This window comes from Ursus maritimus, unplaced genomic scaffold, assembly GCF_017311325.1.
Source record: "Ursus maritimus isolate PB19 unplaced genomic scaffold, ASM1731132v1 scaffold_16, whole genome shotgun sequence".
In the NCBI taxonomy this organism is placed as follows: Eukaryota; Metazoa; Chordata; class Mammalia; order Carnivora; family Ursidae; genus Ursus; species Ursus maritimus.
In genome coordinates this window covers 5172831-5192402 of record NW_024424008.1, presented here as the reverse complement: position 1 = coordinate 5192402, position 19572 = coordinate 5172831, and the positions used below count along the sequence as shown (strand labels likewise).

At 34.0% G+C, this 19572-nt stretch overlaps 1 protein-coding gene across 1 annotated transcript in view; it reads right to left on the bottom strand.

Moving 5' to 3' along the window:
* IPO7 (importin 7) overlaps positions 1-19572 on the bottom strand; it is a 51231-nt gene that overhangs the window by 16258 nt on the left and 15401 nt on the right. The window contains exons 2-12 of the mRNA XM_008683794.2: positions 19064-19145; positions 15281-15434; positions 14367-14525; positions 10339-10495; positions 8685-8774; positions 6119-6213; positions 5919-6003; positions 3636-3770; positions 2894-2993; positions 2069-2145; positions 1791-1907 (exon numbers count right to left, since the gene is read on the bottom strand). Coding sequence (XP_008682016.2) covers positions 1791-1907; positions 2069-2145; positions 2894-2993; positions 3636-3770; positions 5919-6003; positions 6119-6213; positions 8685-8774; positions 10339-10495; positions 14367-14525; positions 15281-15434; positions 19064-19145 — 1251 coding nt within the window. The remainder of the gene's footprint in view (positions 1-1790; positions 1908-2068; positions 2146-2893; positions 2994-3635; positions 3771-5918; positions 6004-6118; positions 6214-8684; positions 8775-10338; positions 10496-14366; positions 14526-15280; positions 15435-19063; positions 19146-19572) is intronic.

Sequence of the window (19572 nt, the reverse complement as noted above, 5' to 3'; positions counted from 1 at the left end):
TGAGACATGTGAACTAAATGCAATGTGGGATCCTGGACTGGATCATGGACCATAAAAAAGGACATTAGTGGGAAATCTTGCACAATGTGAAAGGGGTCTGTAAGATTAGTGAAAAGTATGCTATCAATATTAATTTCTTGGTTTTTGAATTGCAGTATGGCTATCTAAGATGCTAACATTAGGGGAAGGTGGATGAAGAGTAACAGAAACTATTTTTGCAATTTTTCTGTAAGTCCAGAATTACTTAAAAATAAGGAGTTAAAACAGAAAAATCTGAACTTGCCAAGAGAACTCACTAAAGATTCCCGCCTGCCATATAACAAAGAATCACTATCTTTAACTTATAAACTAACAAAAGGATGGGTGGACAGATATAAAAAAACTAAAATATAAACAAAATATACCTACAGATTAATGGTGATATGGAACAAGGTTCCTGGGAGTTGGATGATTCTGTGACTAAATATTTACTTACACTTTGTTACCATTTATTAATTTTTAAGCAAAATAAATTTCAGATCTTATTTATCAAGTCAGACATAATGTGCACAATTAAGTTGAGGTTCCTAACAATAAATCTTATCCAGGGTCATTACTAGAAATTTATGTCACAAAAGCATGATGTTCCTAGGCTATGAATAGATTGATTCATGTTTATAAATTTCCTTAAAGATAAATTTTTTGAAGGAAAAAACCACTATTTTACAATTATCTGACATGAAAATAACTTATGCAAAAGAAGTACGTTAAGCAAAAGCAGCAAAAGAAAATATAAACTGGACATAATTTCAGAATCTTATCAAAACTTGTACTTAAAAGGACATCAAGAAAGTCAAACGATAACCCCCAAAATACCTCAAATCATATATATGAAAAAGGTCTAACATTCAGAAGATACAAATACTCTTAACAAAAACTCTTAACGATTCAACAATGAAAGGACAAATAGCCCAGCTAAAAAACAAAGGATTTGAATATACATTTCTCCAAAGAAATATACAGTAGCCAATATGCACATAAAAAAAAAAAAAGCTTCTCTGTAACATTAGTCACCAGGGAAATGTAAATCAAAGCCACAATGAGGTACTATCTGACACCAACTAGGATGGCTACAATAAAAAGGTAATAATTGTTGGTGAGGACATAGAAACTGGAAGCCTCACACATTGCTGGTAAAAATATAAAACGACATAGCCACTTTGGAAAACAGTCTGGCAGTTTCTCAAAATATGACAGCAATTTGACTCCTAGGTATGTTATCCAAGGGAAATGAAAATATTATGTCCAGACAAAGATGTGTACATAAACAATCATAGCTTCAGTATTCATAATAGCCAAAAAATGGAAACAATGCAAGTGTACACCAACTGATGAATGCATAAATAAAATGTAGTATTATCAATACAATGGAACATTATTTGGCACCAAAAAGAAATGAAGTACTGACATGTGCCACAACATGGATGAACTTTGAAAATATTATGCTAAGTGAAAAAAGCCATTCCTTAAGAAGCACATGTTATATAGCATTCTCTTTACATGAAATGTCCAAAATGGATAAATTCATAAAGACAGAAAGTAGATTAGGGGTAGCCTAGGGCTGAGAAGTTTGGAAGAGAATGGAAAGTAACTGCTAATAGAGTTCCTTTTGGGGTTGATGGCTGCACAACTCTGTGACTATATTAAAAACCACTGAGTTACTCACTTCAAGGGGTACACAGTATGGTATGTCAACTGTATCTCAATAAAACTGTTATTAAACCACTACTTGCACACAGAAGAAGAAATACCTTCAGAAGTATTTCAGCTAAAGAACCAATCATATGCAGGGCTCCATCTTTTTTTCGAGGATCAGCATTTGGTTCTGTAAGAATCTGGTAGCAAAATCCCATTGTCTTTTGCAGTACCTAGATTAAAAAAGAAAAGTTACCACTTTATTGGATTTCCGAACAATCCTTAACAGCAACAAAAAGACAAAATGACTTACATGGCTAACATTAAAAGCTGAGTGTATATCTGAGCAAATTTTAAATATTAAAGCAAAAGTTCTCTATGTTAAATAACCTACCTCTTTCCTCTTGCTACAAGCTGTAAACAAAAGTGTCTGGGCAGCAGTGGTAGGGGAAATGAAATCTTCAAACACATCTAGAGAATAAATTTAAAATTAATACAAAAACCAGTAATTTCACTTTCTTCAACAAACATTTTCATGTAATTTACAAATGACACTCTGTAAAAAGTAAAGACCTTAAAATTTTGCTAAATGTTCATTCAAGGTATAAAAAGGAACCCAGACTCCTATATAATTCTGCAATAGTCTAATTTCATGTCTTTTCAGCACAAATTAAATTTTAATCCATTAATTTCTCTTAATGATTATTTTCTTTCATACAAAACACAACTACTGTGAGAATTTTCACAATATGGTCACAAAAGTACAATCTACTACAAATACAAAAGATTTTGGTAGGAAGAAGGACTAATAGTCAGTCAAATTACAATCCTTTAGTTCAATGCAGAGACTCCATGTGACTCCAGCTTCCAATATACTTCTCAGTCCCACACATGATGACTGACATGGGATCCAGAAGTATAGTTCTGACACTTAGTGTTAAGGTGTAATCTTGAATTTCTAAGTTTTAGCATGTGCCAAAACCATATCTCCAGTAATTTTAACTTAATAACACTACTAGTTGTGTCCACTAAAAATGAAGATTATTATCAAATGCCTAATGAATAGACCCCAAATGTCTAAAAAAAAAAAAAAGGATAAATTACATTAAAACAACAAAGATTTTTCAGCACCAAAAGTGAGGCCTTAAGACACCCCTATATATACTATATAAAAACTTAGCTACTAACATATTTTGTTTCTATGAAAGTGAAAATTTACCAAACTTCATGCGTATATATTCATAAGGGTCTTCTTGCCAAAGTTCTTCATCAGCATCTGTATAGCACATCAATGGAAAAATAACATCTTGGATAATGCCCTGCAATTTAAAAGTTAAGAAAGTAACCTTAAGCCAGTCTTCAAATTTAAACCTTCAATTCCGGTTAAGTGCTAAAACAAAAGCAACCCAATAATACGTACTTTAAAGCTTAATATCAAACTTCAGTAATGATTCTCAGATCAACTATTAAGGTACATACTACTAGCCTTTGTGCAACAAATAATTATAAAATAAGACATATGTGTATATAGGTAGCAAATAAGTATTCTGAGAAAATACATTATGAAATTTTAGTCCATCAAATCCTACAGTTCCAAATAAAGCAAATAAATTACTCATCGAAATAGTACATAAGCTAATTACCCTCAAAACTAATCTGGTGAAATAGTCCTTGGTTTATTCCAAATTACAGGACTAAAATATTACAATCATAAGCTAGCACTAAGAATTTAAAGGCAAATTTTAATAGTTTTAGATTAAAAGGTAATCTGAATATTCACAAAATACCTTTCATTAAGTTTACATCAAGGTATTTTCTCATTTTCTTACTATACTATCAGAACAACAGCACTAGACTAAGTAACACAAGTCAACAAAATATGCATTTTTTCAACTTTTATGATAATTAATGTTATTTCCATTATATTTTCCAGAAAAACATTTCAGATAGAAAATTATTACTTGTATATGAGGCTTCAGATTCTTCCAGGTGAGGGCATGAGAAACTCCTTGATTAATATAATTTAATGTCTGTTGTAAGACTCGAGGAGCCATATATTGTTTCTCCTTGTACTGATATAATACCTTCAGTAAAACCTTTGAAAAAAATATTTGATCAAAACCCAAAAGTTAAATAGAAATTTTAACCATTTTATAAGTCAGCAAAAACATTTGACACGTATCTTAATACCCAGATCATCATCCTAAAATAACAACCATATTCTTTTAAAAAGAAAGTAATTTTGAAAATTATGTATTAGAGAACCATATTTATTCCCAAAGTATTCAAATAAAAAAAACTGAATTAATACTATGTCAAAGGACTAGTTTCTGATTAGGTATAAAAAGAAAACCACAGGTTACTTACTGAACATGCCACAATTTTTTGAGATAGCCCTGCATTGTTATTTACCTCCCAGAAAAATCTTACCCAAACCATTTACCAATTTAATGTCTGCCACGAGCTCTAATTCTATGTATTTCAGAACAGCGATTGTCAGGATTTGGCCCACAGACCTCCTGAAGGGTCTGTGAGGTCAAAACTATTTTCATAATAAGGCTAAGACACTGTTTGCCCTTTTTACTGTGTTAACATCTGCATCGATGGTATAAAAGCAATGGTGGTAAAACTTCTGGTGCCTGACATGAATCAAGCAAGGAGTGGCACCAAAGTGTACCAGCAGTCATCATATTCTTTACAGCCACATTAACTGCAAAATTTTCCTTAAGAACACTCTTAATGAATCAGAAATAGAAATATTATTAAATGGGGAGTATACATGTAGCACTTCTTCTACACACCAAAGTACAATGGTTGGAAGAAAACCTGAAATAGTAGCTTTCCCCATCAAATGCTATCATACGCTTGAAAGAAAAACTGACAGACAAATTATGGCTATTTTGACTTGTGTGTATGGCACATTTTTCCTCAGAAATGAATAAAATGAGCCTGTCACTTCAAGGAAAATAACCAACAGTATGTTACTGGTGTTAAAATATGAGCTTTCAAACAAAAATTAGAATTCTCAAAATCTTAGCTGCAAAGACTTAGATCCACTTAATTAGCTTTCCAATATTTAATGATATTTCTGATGACATCAGTGGTAATATTAGCAAATGTGACTTCTTTTTTAAAATTGCATAATGAGGGGCACCTGGGTGGCTCAGTCAGTTAAAGGCCTCCAACTCTTGTTTTCCACTCAGGTCATGATCTCAGGGTCATGAGATCGAGCCCCAGGGTAAGCTCAGCGCTCAGCAGGTAGTCTGCTTCTTTCCTCCCTCTCCCTCTGCTCCTCCCCCTGCTCATGCATGCTCTCTCTCGCTCTCTCTCTAAACTAAACCCATTAAAAAATAAAATAAAATAAAATTGCATAATGAAATGTATTAACATTTGGAAAATCTTCATTAACTCATTTTCCAAATGACCGGCTGTTACACAATCACGTACGGATAAATGATCTATTCAAAGTGCAGTACAGATCAACGGGTGTTAATGTAACAGAATGTAAAATGCTTGTTGGTAACAAACTCTACACGGAATTAACCTTTAAGAAACTACCACTATTGAGTGGCTCAGTTGGTAGAGCATATGACTTGATCTTGGGGTCATGAGTTTGAGCCCCACAATGGGTGTAGAGTTTACTTAAAAAACAAAAAAGACAACAATCATTATCACATTCTGATGTGATATTAAAAGAATTTCCATAATTTTGTGAAAAGTCTATTAGAAGTCTTTCCTTTTCCAACTTATCTGAGGCCACACTGTCTGTATTTATGTCCACCAAAATAAATTAAAACAGACTAAATACATAGGTAGATGAGTATGTAACTGCCTTTTATTAAGCCATACATTAAAAATTTAGTAAAAATGTTTAACAATGCCATTTCCTTTTGTTAAAAACTTTTCATTTTGGGAAACAGTTATTTAAAAAAAAACACATATTCTGTGTTACTATATATTAGGCTTGTTATTATTTTTAAATGAAATAATATTCTTAAATTTTAATTTCTAATATGATAAGTATCATAGGTATAATTCACATAAATGGAAGCTTGCTGAGGTTCTCAAAAACTTAAGGGAATAAGGAAGACCTAAGACCAAAAAATGAGAACTGCTACAAGGGTTCAAAATGTTAAAGACTGCTACATGCAATCTTTGGGTACCAATAAACCAGAAAAAAAGCAAGACAGAAATTAACCTAATAATGATGTCATCTTTCAAATTAGAAAAATTCTTAGACTTACTTGCTGGACACCAACAGCAAACGCCTTCAGAAATACTTCAGCAAATTCATTATACTCCTTGGACACATTGCCAGGGCTTCCATATCTAAAAGAACATTAAAATGCCCACTGTTTTTTAATAATGCTTTATATATTGGTACTTATAAAACTAAGGGCTTGAAAAAATAAACTTAAATCATCATATACTGAGAGAAGCTTACCTTTCAAAAAGCCTTGCTAAGATATGTAAAGCCCACTTCTTACATTTCCACCACGGTAACTCTGGTCTGTCATCTTCTTCAACCTGAAGTGTTTCCTTTAAAGAGAGATTTATTTAATGATAGTAAAAGATGATACAATCTAAGAGGAACAGCATGAGGTGAGTAGAAACTCACAAAAAACATGAATGTTGGCCTTTTGTAATAAAAACACTTTAACCTGCTTCACTACTTGGCTACAAAGGATATGCTTTTTAAAATTCTTATAGAGCAAGCTCAAACACAAACACTTTAGTCAAAATCCAAATAATGTAAAGTCAAGGCCATGGAATGTAGTTTAATAAAAACTGGTATAGCTCAAATCAAAAGGGCATGAGAAACACCATTTCAGAAATCTGGTTTCAGAAACATTAGTATTAACACAAAAGGATAAACAGATGAAGACATTCATTTAAAAACAATAGTGAAAAACTACCAAGAACCTAAACACATTCACTAATAAGCAGATGCTTAATTACAGAACATCTATAAAAGACTACTATACGACCACTAGAAGAATGGACTGGATCCTTACATACTGACCTACAACATCCCGACATATTTTTAATTTACAATGAGAAAGTGAGACTTTGGAGGAACCCCAAACTAAACTAAAAGTGAAAGCAATGGTACAACCACTTTGAAAATCACTTTAGAAGTTACCGATAAAGTTAAACATATACCTACCCTATAACCCAATTCCACTCTTTGGTAATTTACTCAAGAAAAATGAAAATATGTGATCACAAAAAGGTTTGTGTAACATTCATAGCAGCTTTATTTGTACTACTAAAATCCTGAAATCACCCCGCTGTCCATCACCTTGTGAATGTAAACTGTAGTATATCCGCACAATAAAATATTACTTGGTAATGAAAAGGAACTACTACAACACAACATGAGTATATCTCATAAATAGATCATGCAAAAGAAGGTAAATACAAAAAATTACTTTTATATATAAGTTCGAGAACAGGCAAAACTAATCTATGGTGCTAGAAATGAGAATGGTGATGACAGGAATGACTAAAACTAGCCACCAGCAAATATTCTAAGTGATGATTACATGTATACATATAATGGATAACTCACTAGACTATTTATAATACGTGTGTTTATGAATTATACACAAAAAGTACAGAGTGTATAAATGAAAACTTTTAAAATTTTATTTTGTACCTATTAAATGTGTCCAGAAAACTATACACCAAACTAGTTTCTTACAGAGTGGAAGAAATGTTCTATTCATTTCTTCTACACTGTTTTTGTTTTCATTTTTTAAAGTAGGCTCCACACCCAGTGCAGAGCCCAACACTGCCCTCGAATTCACAACCCTGTGAGATCAAGAACTGAGCTGAGATCAAGAGTCAGACACTCAACCAACTGAGCCACCCAGAAGCCCCTACAGTTTTTCTTTTTAAATAGAAATTTAAGCAATAAACCACAAAACAGGAGGTCGGTCTCACTTATGCCACTAATAAAACTTTTGGGATAAATTATATAACCCGTCTATGTCTCTATTTAAAATAAGTTCAGGGACACCTGGGTGGCTCAGTCAGTTAAGCGGCTGCCTTCAGCTCAGGTTATGATCCCAGGGTCCTGAGATGGAGCCCTGCGTGGGCCTCCATGCTCAGCGGGCAGCCTGCTTGAGAATTCTCTCTCTCCCCCACTCTGGTCCTCCCCCTGCTCACCCATTCACACCTTTTCTCTTTCTCTAAATTAAATAAATAAATCTTTTAAAAACCTTCTCATCATAAGAGAAGAATTTTGTAACTATGTGAGGTGATATATGTTACAAACTATTATTTAAAAACTAAGACAATAAGATGGGGTGTGCCTGGCTGGCTCAGTTAGAAAAGCATGACTCTTGATATTGGGATCATGAATTTGAGCCCCACGTTAGGTGTAGAGATGACTTAAATATATAAAACTTAAAAAAAAATTTTTTTTTTAGGGGCACTTGGGTGGCTCAGTTCGTTGAGCATCTGCCTTTAGCTCAGGTCATGGTCCCGAGGTCCTGGGATCAAGCCCCACGTTGGGATCCCTGCTCAGCAGGGAACTCCCTGTCCTCCCTGCTCCCTCTCTCTCTCAAATAAATAAATAAAATCTTAAAATTAAACAAAAATTTAAATAAAGGGGTCCCTGGGTGGCTCAGTTGGTTGAATGTCTGCCTTCGGCTCAGGTCATGATCTCAGGCCTGCGATAGGCTCCTTGCTCACTGGGGAGCCTGCTTCCTCCACTCCCCCGCTCATGTGCGTTCTCTCTCTCTCAAATAAGTAAAATCTTAATAAATAAATACATACATACATACTGAGAAGAAACAGAAGCATTAGGATAAAGAGATAGATATAAGTACCTAAAAACCCTGCACAATTTTTTATTAATATCACAAATATGTAAACAAAATGGTCTCTTCAGAATAGTTTGCCTCACGAATTATATAAACACATAAAAATATTATAGAAAATATCAGTTAAAATTCAAAAGATAATTAGATATTTTAGTAAAATAAGAACACACAGAGACTTACATTAGGTACATCTCTGTTCACAACAGTTTTTAAAATTTCTATCCATTCCGTCAGGTTCTGTTGGTTTATCAGCTCCAGCGGTAGTGTATACTAAATGAAAATCAAGAATCAATACTTTAAAATCCTTACAAAAGAAAATCCCACTTCCTTTAACTCCTCACAAAACCTACAAAAAGTATTTCATTCAATCCACATTTCCCGATTTTTGTACACAAGCAAATTTCTTATCTGGCTGACTTGGTCAGTTACCTACAATGGAGGAGTGTGGCACTGACAATGAACATCCTTCTCCTATTCCCAAATTACTGGGCATATATCTTATTTTTACTTTAAGAGTGATTCTGTGGACTTCTAGTGAACGTCTGTTACCAAGTGAAGAAAATTTCTATTCCAGGACTCTTAGTTTGTTTTTTGTTTTTGTTTTTTAAAGTGGGAATGGTTATTAAATCTTATCAAATGTTTTATCTGGCATCCTTGGAGATCGTTACAGGTCTTTTTTTTCATATAAGAGTTAATTACAGAAACTGATCTCTTACCACTGATCCACTCTTGCATTTCTTGGATAAATCCTCTCTTAATAGGCTCATAAAATCAATATCCTCTTCAGGATTTTAGGATATCTATTTTCATAAGTGAGACCGGGCTATATTTGTTATCAGGGTACGCTAGCATCAAAAAATTAGTTGGGAAGATAAATATTTTGCCCTATGCCCTAGAACAATGTACAAAAATAACTTAATCTAAAAGTTATAATCTTACTAATTAGAAAACAAACAAAAACAGTATAGCTATTATATACCCAAATCACTTTTAAAAGCTCTGTAAGAAGTCAATGGAACAGCATTAAAGTGCCCTTTGGTTCAGACTGGGAGATGATAGATTGTCTTTACTGATCTAGCAAAGACACGCAAAATCCAACCAATGTGGTGAACCAGTTACAATCTTAGTGGAAGTCACAGGTCTATTTAAACGAGATTTTAAAGTCAAATAAGGGTATGAATAAGACCGAAGGTTCTAACAGATGAGATGAATCCTTCTATGGCTATATGCCACAAAAAGAACTAGAATTTTAATCCTGATCAAAAACTGTTTCATATAAGTAATTACATCCCGCTAAGAAAAAAACACAATCATTTCAATACTTTAAAATCATTAATCATTTCCTTTTAATAGATATCTTTTATCCCAGGAAGATTTAGAATATGTAAAAATGATGAAGCCCATTATTGTGTGCCAGTCAAGCCACAGTTATTAGTATTTTTGTGTTAAGCTTAGGAATAGGTTTTGTAATTACTGAGACAATCTACATATATTTGGCAAATCAGGTTCATGCTAGATATAAACTGTTATTTCAGTAATTGTTTTTCAGACTTGTGAATTCTTAAGGTGAAAGGCATAATAGTGTTAGATGGTTTAAGAGAACTTCAGACTGACCAGTTATAATAAAGATTTATCGGGACTGTTTGTGTATTTAGGGAAGTGTGCTTGGTTAGACTTTTAATGCACTTATAATTTTGGCAATTTATATTTGACTAGCAAATCATCCATTTAATCTAGATTTTCAAATGAAATTATTAAGACACAGAAATTCTTTGTTATCTTTCAATGTAGCAAATGACAGACACATATATAAAAACTGCTTTATAAAAATTACCTGAACAAGAGCATAGAAGATCTTGAAAATCTGTTTCTGGATGAGGACAGATTGATCAGACTGATCAGAAAGAAGCTGGATAAAGCGGTCCTTTAGAACTGGCAAGAAATGCTGCATTGCTGCTACCAGTGGACTCCGTTCCTCTGGTTTCTTGTACCTTTGGGTAGGAATACAAACTAATTCTGTAAGAATTTACTTCACAATTTTATTTATACGTATGAGATACAAAATTAAACTGCTTGTTTGTTCACATAAATGTAAGGAAACACTTCCTAAGCAACTTTAGATTCCAAGAAAGAAAAAGAAAAGCAAATTCAATTGGACCAAATCATAGCAAAAACAACTTAAGAAAAACCTCAAATAACAAAACATCTAAAATTTTCTGAGCATTCATTATGAAGTCAATAATCCTCAAGGCTCCATTAGTATCCTCACTTCAATAGTTTGAGGAAACTGAGGCACAGAAGTTATCTTTCCCAGCATACTCATCTAGGTATGAATTTCGGCAGTCAAGATCCAAGGTCTGCCCTCTTAACCACTTCACTACACAGTCTCTAATTGTGCATACTTAACAACTGAGGAGCTACAATGAGTTGGCTTTTAAATAAAGGCAGCTGATTGATATAAAATTGATTATATATTACCATCCTTAAGTTATTTACATACCAAAAGCATTAAGGCAGAAGTGACATCTAGAAAGCAGAAAATAAGCACTTTATAAACGGGAAGTTCTTTTGTAACCTATTTGGCAACAAAACCTGACTTCAACAGGCTATTTATGGTCTTCACTTATCCCATCTGGAGTGGATATTCACATATTTTGTAGCAGATATGATAATATGTGTCTGACTACTGGATGCTGGTTCAATTTCAACAGGAGTGTTTAACATGAATTATGTGAACCTTATTATCTTTCTAAAATCCAAAAAATCCTGAATTCTGAATCACATTTGCTCCAAGGATGGGGGTAAAGAATTGCTGACCTAAGTGAGAAATTTCCACATATACACTTCAGCATTTTAACAGTACTATTTAAAGAGGTCTGTTGATTTTTTAAAATTAAACTGTACTTCAATTTAAAAAACACATTATCAACTATGTTTCAATGAAAAAAAAACTTTAAACAACTGAATTAACAGATTAGAACTACAGGGGGACACCTGGGTGGCTCAGTTGGTTAAGCGTCTGCCTTTGGCTCGGGTCATGAGCTCCAGGTCCTGGGACAGAGCCCACCTGTCCCAGGACCCGGGGCCCTGCTTCCTGCTCAGCAGGGAGCCTGCTTCTCTCTCTCAAATAAATAAAATCTTTGAAAAAAGAAAAGAACTATAGGAATGACCCACCTTCCATTATCAATAGGCAGAAAAGCTTTACAAAAATACAGACTAGTGGTTAAGTCATTATTCTAAAAAACAAAATTTATCTTTTTAGATTAGACTGTTTTTTAACTTGTTTTTCCTACCAGACTCCGGTTTTATCTACTGGTAGCCTTCTTGAAGGAAGAAAAAGAATTGAGTATCTGAGCACATTTTTAAAAGGTAAAGGTAAGGGGCACCTGGATGGCTCAGTCGGTTAAGCATCTGACTCTTGATTTCAGCTTGGGTCATGATCTCAGAGTTCTGAGATCAAGCCCCAAGTCTGGCTCTGCACTCAGCAGGAGTCTGCTTGAGATTCTCTCCCTCTCCCTCTGCCCCCCGCCCCCCCACCCCCTCTAAAATAAGTAAAATCTTAAAAAAAAAAAAAAGGGTAAAGACTAGATTCTTTTTCCCTACTAGGTGAAATCAGAACCGAAGTAAATTGCCAAGAATAAAAAACACCAAGACAAATGTGCTAATAATGATCGAGACTATTAGACAATTAAGTAACAGATTATTTTAAATACTGTTTTAATGTGCTGAGAAATTACACCTAGCATACATATTAAAATAATCTGTACAGTTCTTTCAGTCAGTAAAAACAATTAACAACTTATGAAAGGAAGCCATTTGCAGTCTCCAATCTGATTATATAAACTACAATGATTATAGACAATATTTCCTTTTAACAATAAAGGTACAACTATATTATGCACTTCTCTCCATTTACCCAACCCAGATGATTACCCACATTAAGAGGGTTTGAGTACCTATTCCATATTATACATTCTTCTTTCCAGCTCCCTCTCTACGTTGAGGAAAGGACTCGAAATTAAGTGGTACTAGTTGCTAATCTACGCTAATTGGTATATGAAAGTAATTACGGTAGGAAACAAATTTCTAACCCATAAGACCTGAAAGTTCCTGAAAGCATGAAAATGTGACACTAATAAAAGCGGACTACCACAAGGCTACAATGTGCCAATCTGGTGAGCCGTGCTCATAGGAAATCCTAAGTACTAGCCCATCATTTGACTGTTAAAAAACCAAAAACATCTTCAATGGTATATTAGTATCTAAAAGGTTACATCCAAATTCTCCATCGTGGCATTCAAAACCCTCTTTAACATGGTCCCAATTTACCAGTCCAAATTTATCCCCCACCTCTAAACAGAAATTATCCATACCATTTAATGGTCTCCTCACTACCCACTAAAGACAGGATCTCATTTCCACCTCTGTACCTTTCTTTCTTTGTTCATACTACTCCGTATGGTGTGACATGCCTTCCTCTTCAAATGCTCCTTCTGTGCTCCTTCAACTGACAAGCATTTCCTGAGGATCTATGCTCCTGAAGACCACCACAACTTCCAATTTCTCCATGAATTTTCTTAGAACTGCTTCAGTCCACACAGATCCCTTGTGAACACCTTGTGCTCCACAATCGAACACTGGCTGAAAATGAACTGGAATTCCAATATTGTAGCAGCCTCCTATGCCTCCCATTTAAAAAATCTCTGTCACACTCTCTCCTGCTAAGATTATAGGACAGGAGAGACTTAACCTCCTCAATGACAATAACAGCTTATTATTGTTATTCTCTCTCATTTTAGTCACTCACTTACCAGAACTACAACAACTGGCACTCTGATAGAAGTTGGAGCAACAGCTGGAACATTCCTTAGCAGGAAGATGGGTAGCTGGTGGGAACACAAGAAAACACCAGTACCAATGCTGTAAATGGTATATTTCTCTCCTGCTCAGAAGAAAAGCAGCAGTTCATCAGCTACTTTCAGTTGGGACCCAAAAAGGGTATCGGAGGCTAACTACAGGCCCCAGAATTAGAGGGCTCACAATGGCATCTGTGCAGCTGTAGGACTGGAAATAAAGCCACCATCATGGTGTAAGAGTTCCTCATGCCTTCCTCAAAATTTTCTGTTATCAAAACTTTCAAGTGCCTACAAATTTCATTACTTTCACTACACACTTGAGATAATCCCTTCAATGTATGGCTTACCACTCTTAATGCTATACCTCAACTTCCAAGGTTATGTCTTTTTTCTCATTCCTAAACCCAAATCTAAAATGATCCCTTGGCCTAAAATCTTTCTTACTGATACTAATTAGTTATATGAACTATGATTTGCTCAAATATGCAAACACTGAAACAGGTGACTATGAATCCCTCAAAACACAATGATTAAAAATGATCATATGAAATTTCAACATATCCTTTTTAAATAATTATAGGTAGGTTCTTGAAACTTATCAAGACCCCAAATTAAGATAAAAAATTCACAGAAAGCCAGAAGTTAAATAAAGAGCTCTAATGCTCAAAGTACTCTGATACCCTTCACATTTTAAAAAAGCTCATGTTTAGGCCTTTTATCAGCACAAATTGAGGAGCCCATATTGAGGAATTAGAGATAACCCAGTTTTTAATAGGGATCAGATATTAAGAAAAAACGGTAAAACGAGTTTCTCAGTTGAATCAACAGAAGCGACTGCAGAATTAAAGAAAGAATGCTATTTTAAAAAGAAAATACTGAATTAAAATCAACATATAATTCACTAATTTTTATATACCAAATGTAATTTTAGATGTTCAAATAAAATACCTAAATTTCCAAACTTTTCCTACTTCTCAAATCTCTGTAGGAATTGAGAGACACTTACTCATAATTTTTCACAAGCTGATAAAGGCAAAGAAGAATTCCTAGCCAACAAGCACTGTTATCAGACTGAAGATAGAAGCCAATTTTGTCCACAATGGCGGTCCAGCGGCTTGGATAATCATGTTTGATGATATGGTGAATGCATGTAGTAAGCTGTACCCTGAAAGTCAAAAATAATAAGAAGGAAGAACTGTTACCTAGATAAAATTCTGCTCATACAAAGAAAATGCTGCTTAGACAAAAATAAATAAGTCACTGAGAAAAAACTACCTGTCCCTACTGATTTAAAAGAAACCCAACAAATATTATAAACGTAGGTGATTTTATTTTTCCTTATTTTTTCATCCCCATCATTAACTGATGAGTTTTATTTAGAACACAGCTATTTTCATTAAAAATTCTGCAAAATCAGGGGCGCTAGGGTGGCTCAGTCAGTTATGCATCTGACTCTTGATTTTGGGTCAGGTCATAATCTCGGAGTTTTGAGACTGAGCCCTCCATCAGGCTCACGTTCAGCAGAGTCTGCTTGTCCCTCCCTCCCCCTCTGCTCTCTATCTAAAATAAATACAATCTTTTAAAAAAAATTCTACAAAATCATATAAAAATAAGAACTTTTAAATATCAAGACCATATAATACAAAGTATACAACAGCATTCTACAGTTTTCTTTACCCCCTTTCACCTGATCATACGGTTTCACAAATTTTACATGAAGTTTAGAAGTTTTTAGTTTTTATAAATGTAAAAACTGCAGTAAGAAAATAAAAGGAATTTGCCAGTAACAGCATGTATTAAATTTACTGCTATAAAAACGACAGGTTTTTATGTTCTGAAAAGACCCACTGCGCTGTCCCCTCCCAAACTCCACAAACTATGTACCTGAAACGATGGGTAAGTTTTAAAATATACATATACCTGATGAGCTCAGGAGAGTGGATAATAGCTTCTACAATATTTTCTCGAATACAATGTCGATCTTCTTCTGGAATAGTATAAGGGGATATATCTCCCGGTGCTGTTTCCCGATCAGGCCAATACTGTGTTATCATATTTTTCAAATAGATAACACCTAAAATGTAGATCAATTTGACAAAAGAGCATTTACTGTGAAAGCACTGTGAATACCCCTTGTAAGTTTGTTCACACCTACATTTAAAATACTGCACATTCTATTATTTTCGAAGTTGATAATCAAAACACAAGTTTAATTCTTAGCTACAGTAATCACCCCTGAAGTTATTATTAAACACACAGCCTAAGAAACTGTACAAATAAACACACTATACAAACAAAACTATTAAGGCTTTTTATATCACATTTATACTTTTTATCTTGCTTTCTATAGGAAAACTATTTGGATTAATTTTTTCATATCAATTTTCCAAATGAAGTCTCTAAAGACAAAACCACATACACATACCGATACTGCTCCCACAATTAATAACACTACTGTAGAATGAATATTTGTGGCCCCCTCAAATTCATATTGAAATCCAAACCCCCAGGTTGATGGCATCAGGGGTGAGGTCTTTCATAGGTGATTAATGTCTTCACAGAAGAGACCCTGAAAAGGTTCCTCCCCTCCCAACATGTTGGGTTCTAAGAACCAGAAAGTGGGTCCCCATCAGACACCAACTCTGCTTGCTTCTTGATTTTGGACTTTTCAACCTCCAGAACTGTGAGGAATAGATTTCTACCATTCAGTCTATGATATTCTGTTATAGGAACCCAAACTGACTAAGACTTGTGCACAAAAGCTGTTATTTTTATCATAGAAAAATTACAGCATAAAAATTTTTAGTCTATAAATTTAAGCATGTCACTAATATAACACAATCACACTCCTTCAAATTCATGTTATTTTATGGGAGATTGTGGTGTGTTCAAAAATTACAGATTACTATTTTCTGTTAGCTATCACACTGCTATCTTGAACACTGCTAGTTAACACAGTATGAACTAGATTGCTAACAATGTTTTTTATCCAGTCCTCTACCCCCAAATGAGAAGGAGAACCCTCAACCACAAATGTATATGATGTACAGGAAATGGAAATTATTCAAAATTAATCAATTACTAAATTCTACAAAACACCAGCCCTTCTCTGATTAGTAATTAACTCTTACCTGGAATATTACACCTATATGAATAAGGATAACTGATATATCTATGATTTTTATATTCTACTTTGCTCTATCTCAGGAATTAAAATAATACTCCACCTTACAGTATTTCAAAAAAGATTGACTACACGTTAAAATACCCTTCAACAAAAGTTTTAAGAAAAACTACCTCTACAGTAAAGAACACTGACTCAGTGTATGTAACATATTTTAAATTAGTACTATTTCCAGAATTTTGATTCTTTAGCTCCAAAACAGAAAAGATTAAAATTAAGCCTTGATACAGTCCTAAGTCCTCTGCATTGAGACTCTTGAGTATTTCCTTCTATAGTAATGCATAAAAGAATGGGTATATATTTTTATTTGTATAATTATGATTCAGTATTTTCAGTTGTTTGGTCTACAAAACACATTAACAAGTGAGAACTGCACTGTAAGAATATTGTGATTCATATTCTATTCCATCCAGGATGCTTGGACTCTGCTACAAAGACCGAATGCCTCTCTCAAGTCTAGCAGATGAAATCACCATATGCCATACACTAAAGAGCATCATTCAATTATTAAAATAATATAATTTTTAGTAATGGTTGGATTTTAAAATTTTTGACTAATTCCACAGTTTGGCTGCTTCTGGTTTTGCACATACTAACCATACAACTTTCTAGTACAATTTAATTTTGCTAATGCACATAATCAAGCCTCAAAATGTTAAGGTCCCTCCTAAATGCCACTTTCAACATCTTAGTAAAAATTGGAGATTTAAAGGCAAAGATTCTTTTATTAGTTTCAGAGGTAGAATCTAGTGACTCATCAGTTGTAAATAACACCCAGTGCTCATTACATCAAGAGCCCTCCTTAATGCCCATCACCCAATTATCCCTTCCCCTCATGCACCTCCCTCCAGCAACCCTCAGTTTGTTCTTAGAGTTCAGTGCCTCTTATGGTTTGCCTCCCTCTCAATTTTCATCTTATTTTTCCTTCCCTTCCTCAATGTTCATCTGTCTTGTTTTTTAAATTCCACATATGAGTGAAATCATGTGGTATTTGTCTCTTTGAGGCGAAGATTCTTATCTACAAAATTACCAAATGGGAAAATGCCAACTTCATTAGTAAAAGAGATATGACAGTTAAAATAATAAAAGCAACTTTTTTCTACTTAATTAGAAAAGAAAAAAAAAAAGATTTACTGCTGACCAGTGTCCAGTGAAATTACTATATTTTATAGGCCCAAAAAATATTCCAATATTGTGCTACTTATTTATATACCAGTATCTTAAAAAATAATAAACTTACATGCATTCATTTATTTACAGAGTACATTTGGTGTGTCAGGCAATATTTTAGGTACTGTGAATACAACTGTTAATGAAACAAATCTAAGATTAAATGCTAACAATTGGGAAATGGTTCACTTCATATATGCCATATATGGTATTTAATCACTGAAATTTTAATACTAACACTATGTAAAGAAAAGGGATGAACTTACTACACATTAAATGAAAAAAAAATTTTTTAACAAAATTGATGTAGGGAAAAAGAACAGCAAGAAATAATACCAGAACATAACTGGTTTTTCTAGAATGGTGAAATTATTACTACTTTATATTTCCTATAACAAAATTAATACACCTGCAAATAAATTAAGTAACAGGACACTAAGGATATGAATTCCATTATTTTGCAGACCAACAGATAATATCAGAAGTAACCCACCACATTTTCACAGACCATTTGGTAGTGAGAGAATTGCTCAATATCTTGTTGAAACTGGAACTAAGAAATACAGTAGTTCCCCACTCATGCACTGTTTCACTTTTCGTGGTTTCAGTTACCCGTGGTCACCCACAGTCAGGAAGCAGATGATCTTTTCTGACCTATGATCAGAGGTCAACAGTAGCCTAGCACCATGTCAAAATGCCTACATCATTTACCTCACCCTCATCTCATTACACAGGCATTTGATCTTCATATCATCGCAAGGGTGAGTACAGTAAAATATTTTAAGAGAGACCATGTTCACATACCTCTTATTACAGTATAGTTATACTTGTTCTAATTTATTATTAATTACTGTGGTTAAACTCTTACTTGCCTAATTTACAAATTAAATTTCATCTTAAGTATGTATGTATACGAAAAAACATAGTATATATAGCATGGTACTATGCACAGTTTCAGGCATCCACTGAGGGTCTTAAAATCTATCAGTCATGGATGGGGGAGACTACTGTAGTACTTTTTAAATGGTTAAAAACAGTGAATGCACAAGCTGTAAGGAGCAACTGCACAGGGGTTTGTATCTTAGAATCATCCACTGGGCAGGGAAACAGAGAACACACAGAATTTTTTAATAATCCCTATCAATTTCTCTTTTCAACGAAATACCACATTCCTTTAACTCTGCCACCAATAACAAAGCACTAGCTATCTGTAGTAAACACATGAGGGCAAATGGATTTTCAGGGAAGAAAATCACTGAAGGGCCACCCCAACATACCTTTGCTATTCAACTATGAACCTTTTAAATAACTGATTTACATAAACCCAAGAAAAGAATTCAGTAACTTGCCTGCCTGTCTCACAGGTAAATCCAGTTGTTCCGACATAGTAATCTGAAGCAGTGTTGAAACAAAATTCAGAGACTTGTGTGCCTACAAACAAAAAAAATAGGTTTTAAATTTCTGCAAATAAATATTCTCAGTACTCTGTTCCACTGTTTGGCACAAAAGGCTATCCACCCTCAAGTTGGTCCCAGCCTTATTTCCCATCACTCACCAACAATGAAATTAAAAAAAAAAAAAATTAATAACCTAACTTCTAAAATACTTTGCATGTTTGCATTTGCCTTCATACTGCTCCACTTCCCATTTATCCCAACTAGCATTCTTAACCTACACCAACAGCTCAAGAACAATATCCTCTTTAATACACATTTAGCCCCAATTTAGTAATAATTTCTCCATAGAGATGTTCTACCAAGTGACCTAACAAACTAAATCAGTAAAAATTAATAGCCTGGGAAGTGGTTTCCAAGGTGCTAATAATGTTTTATTTCTGAATATGGCTATTTTACCAAAG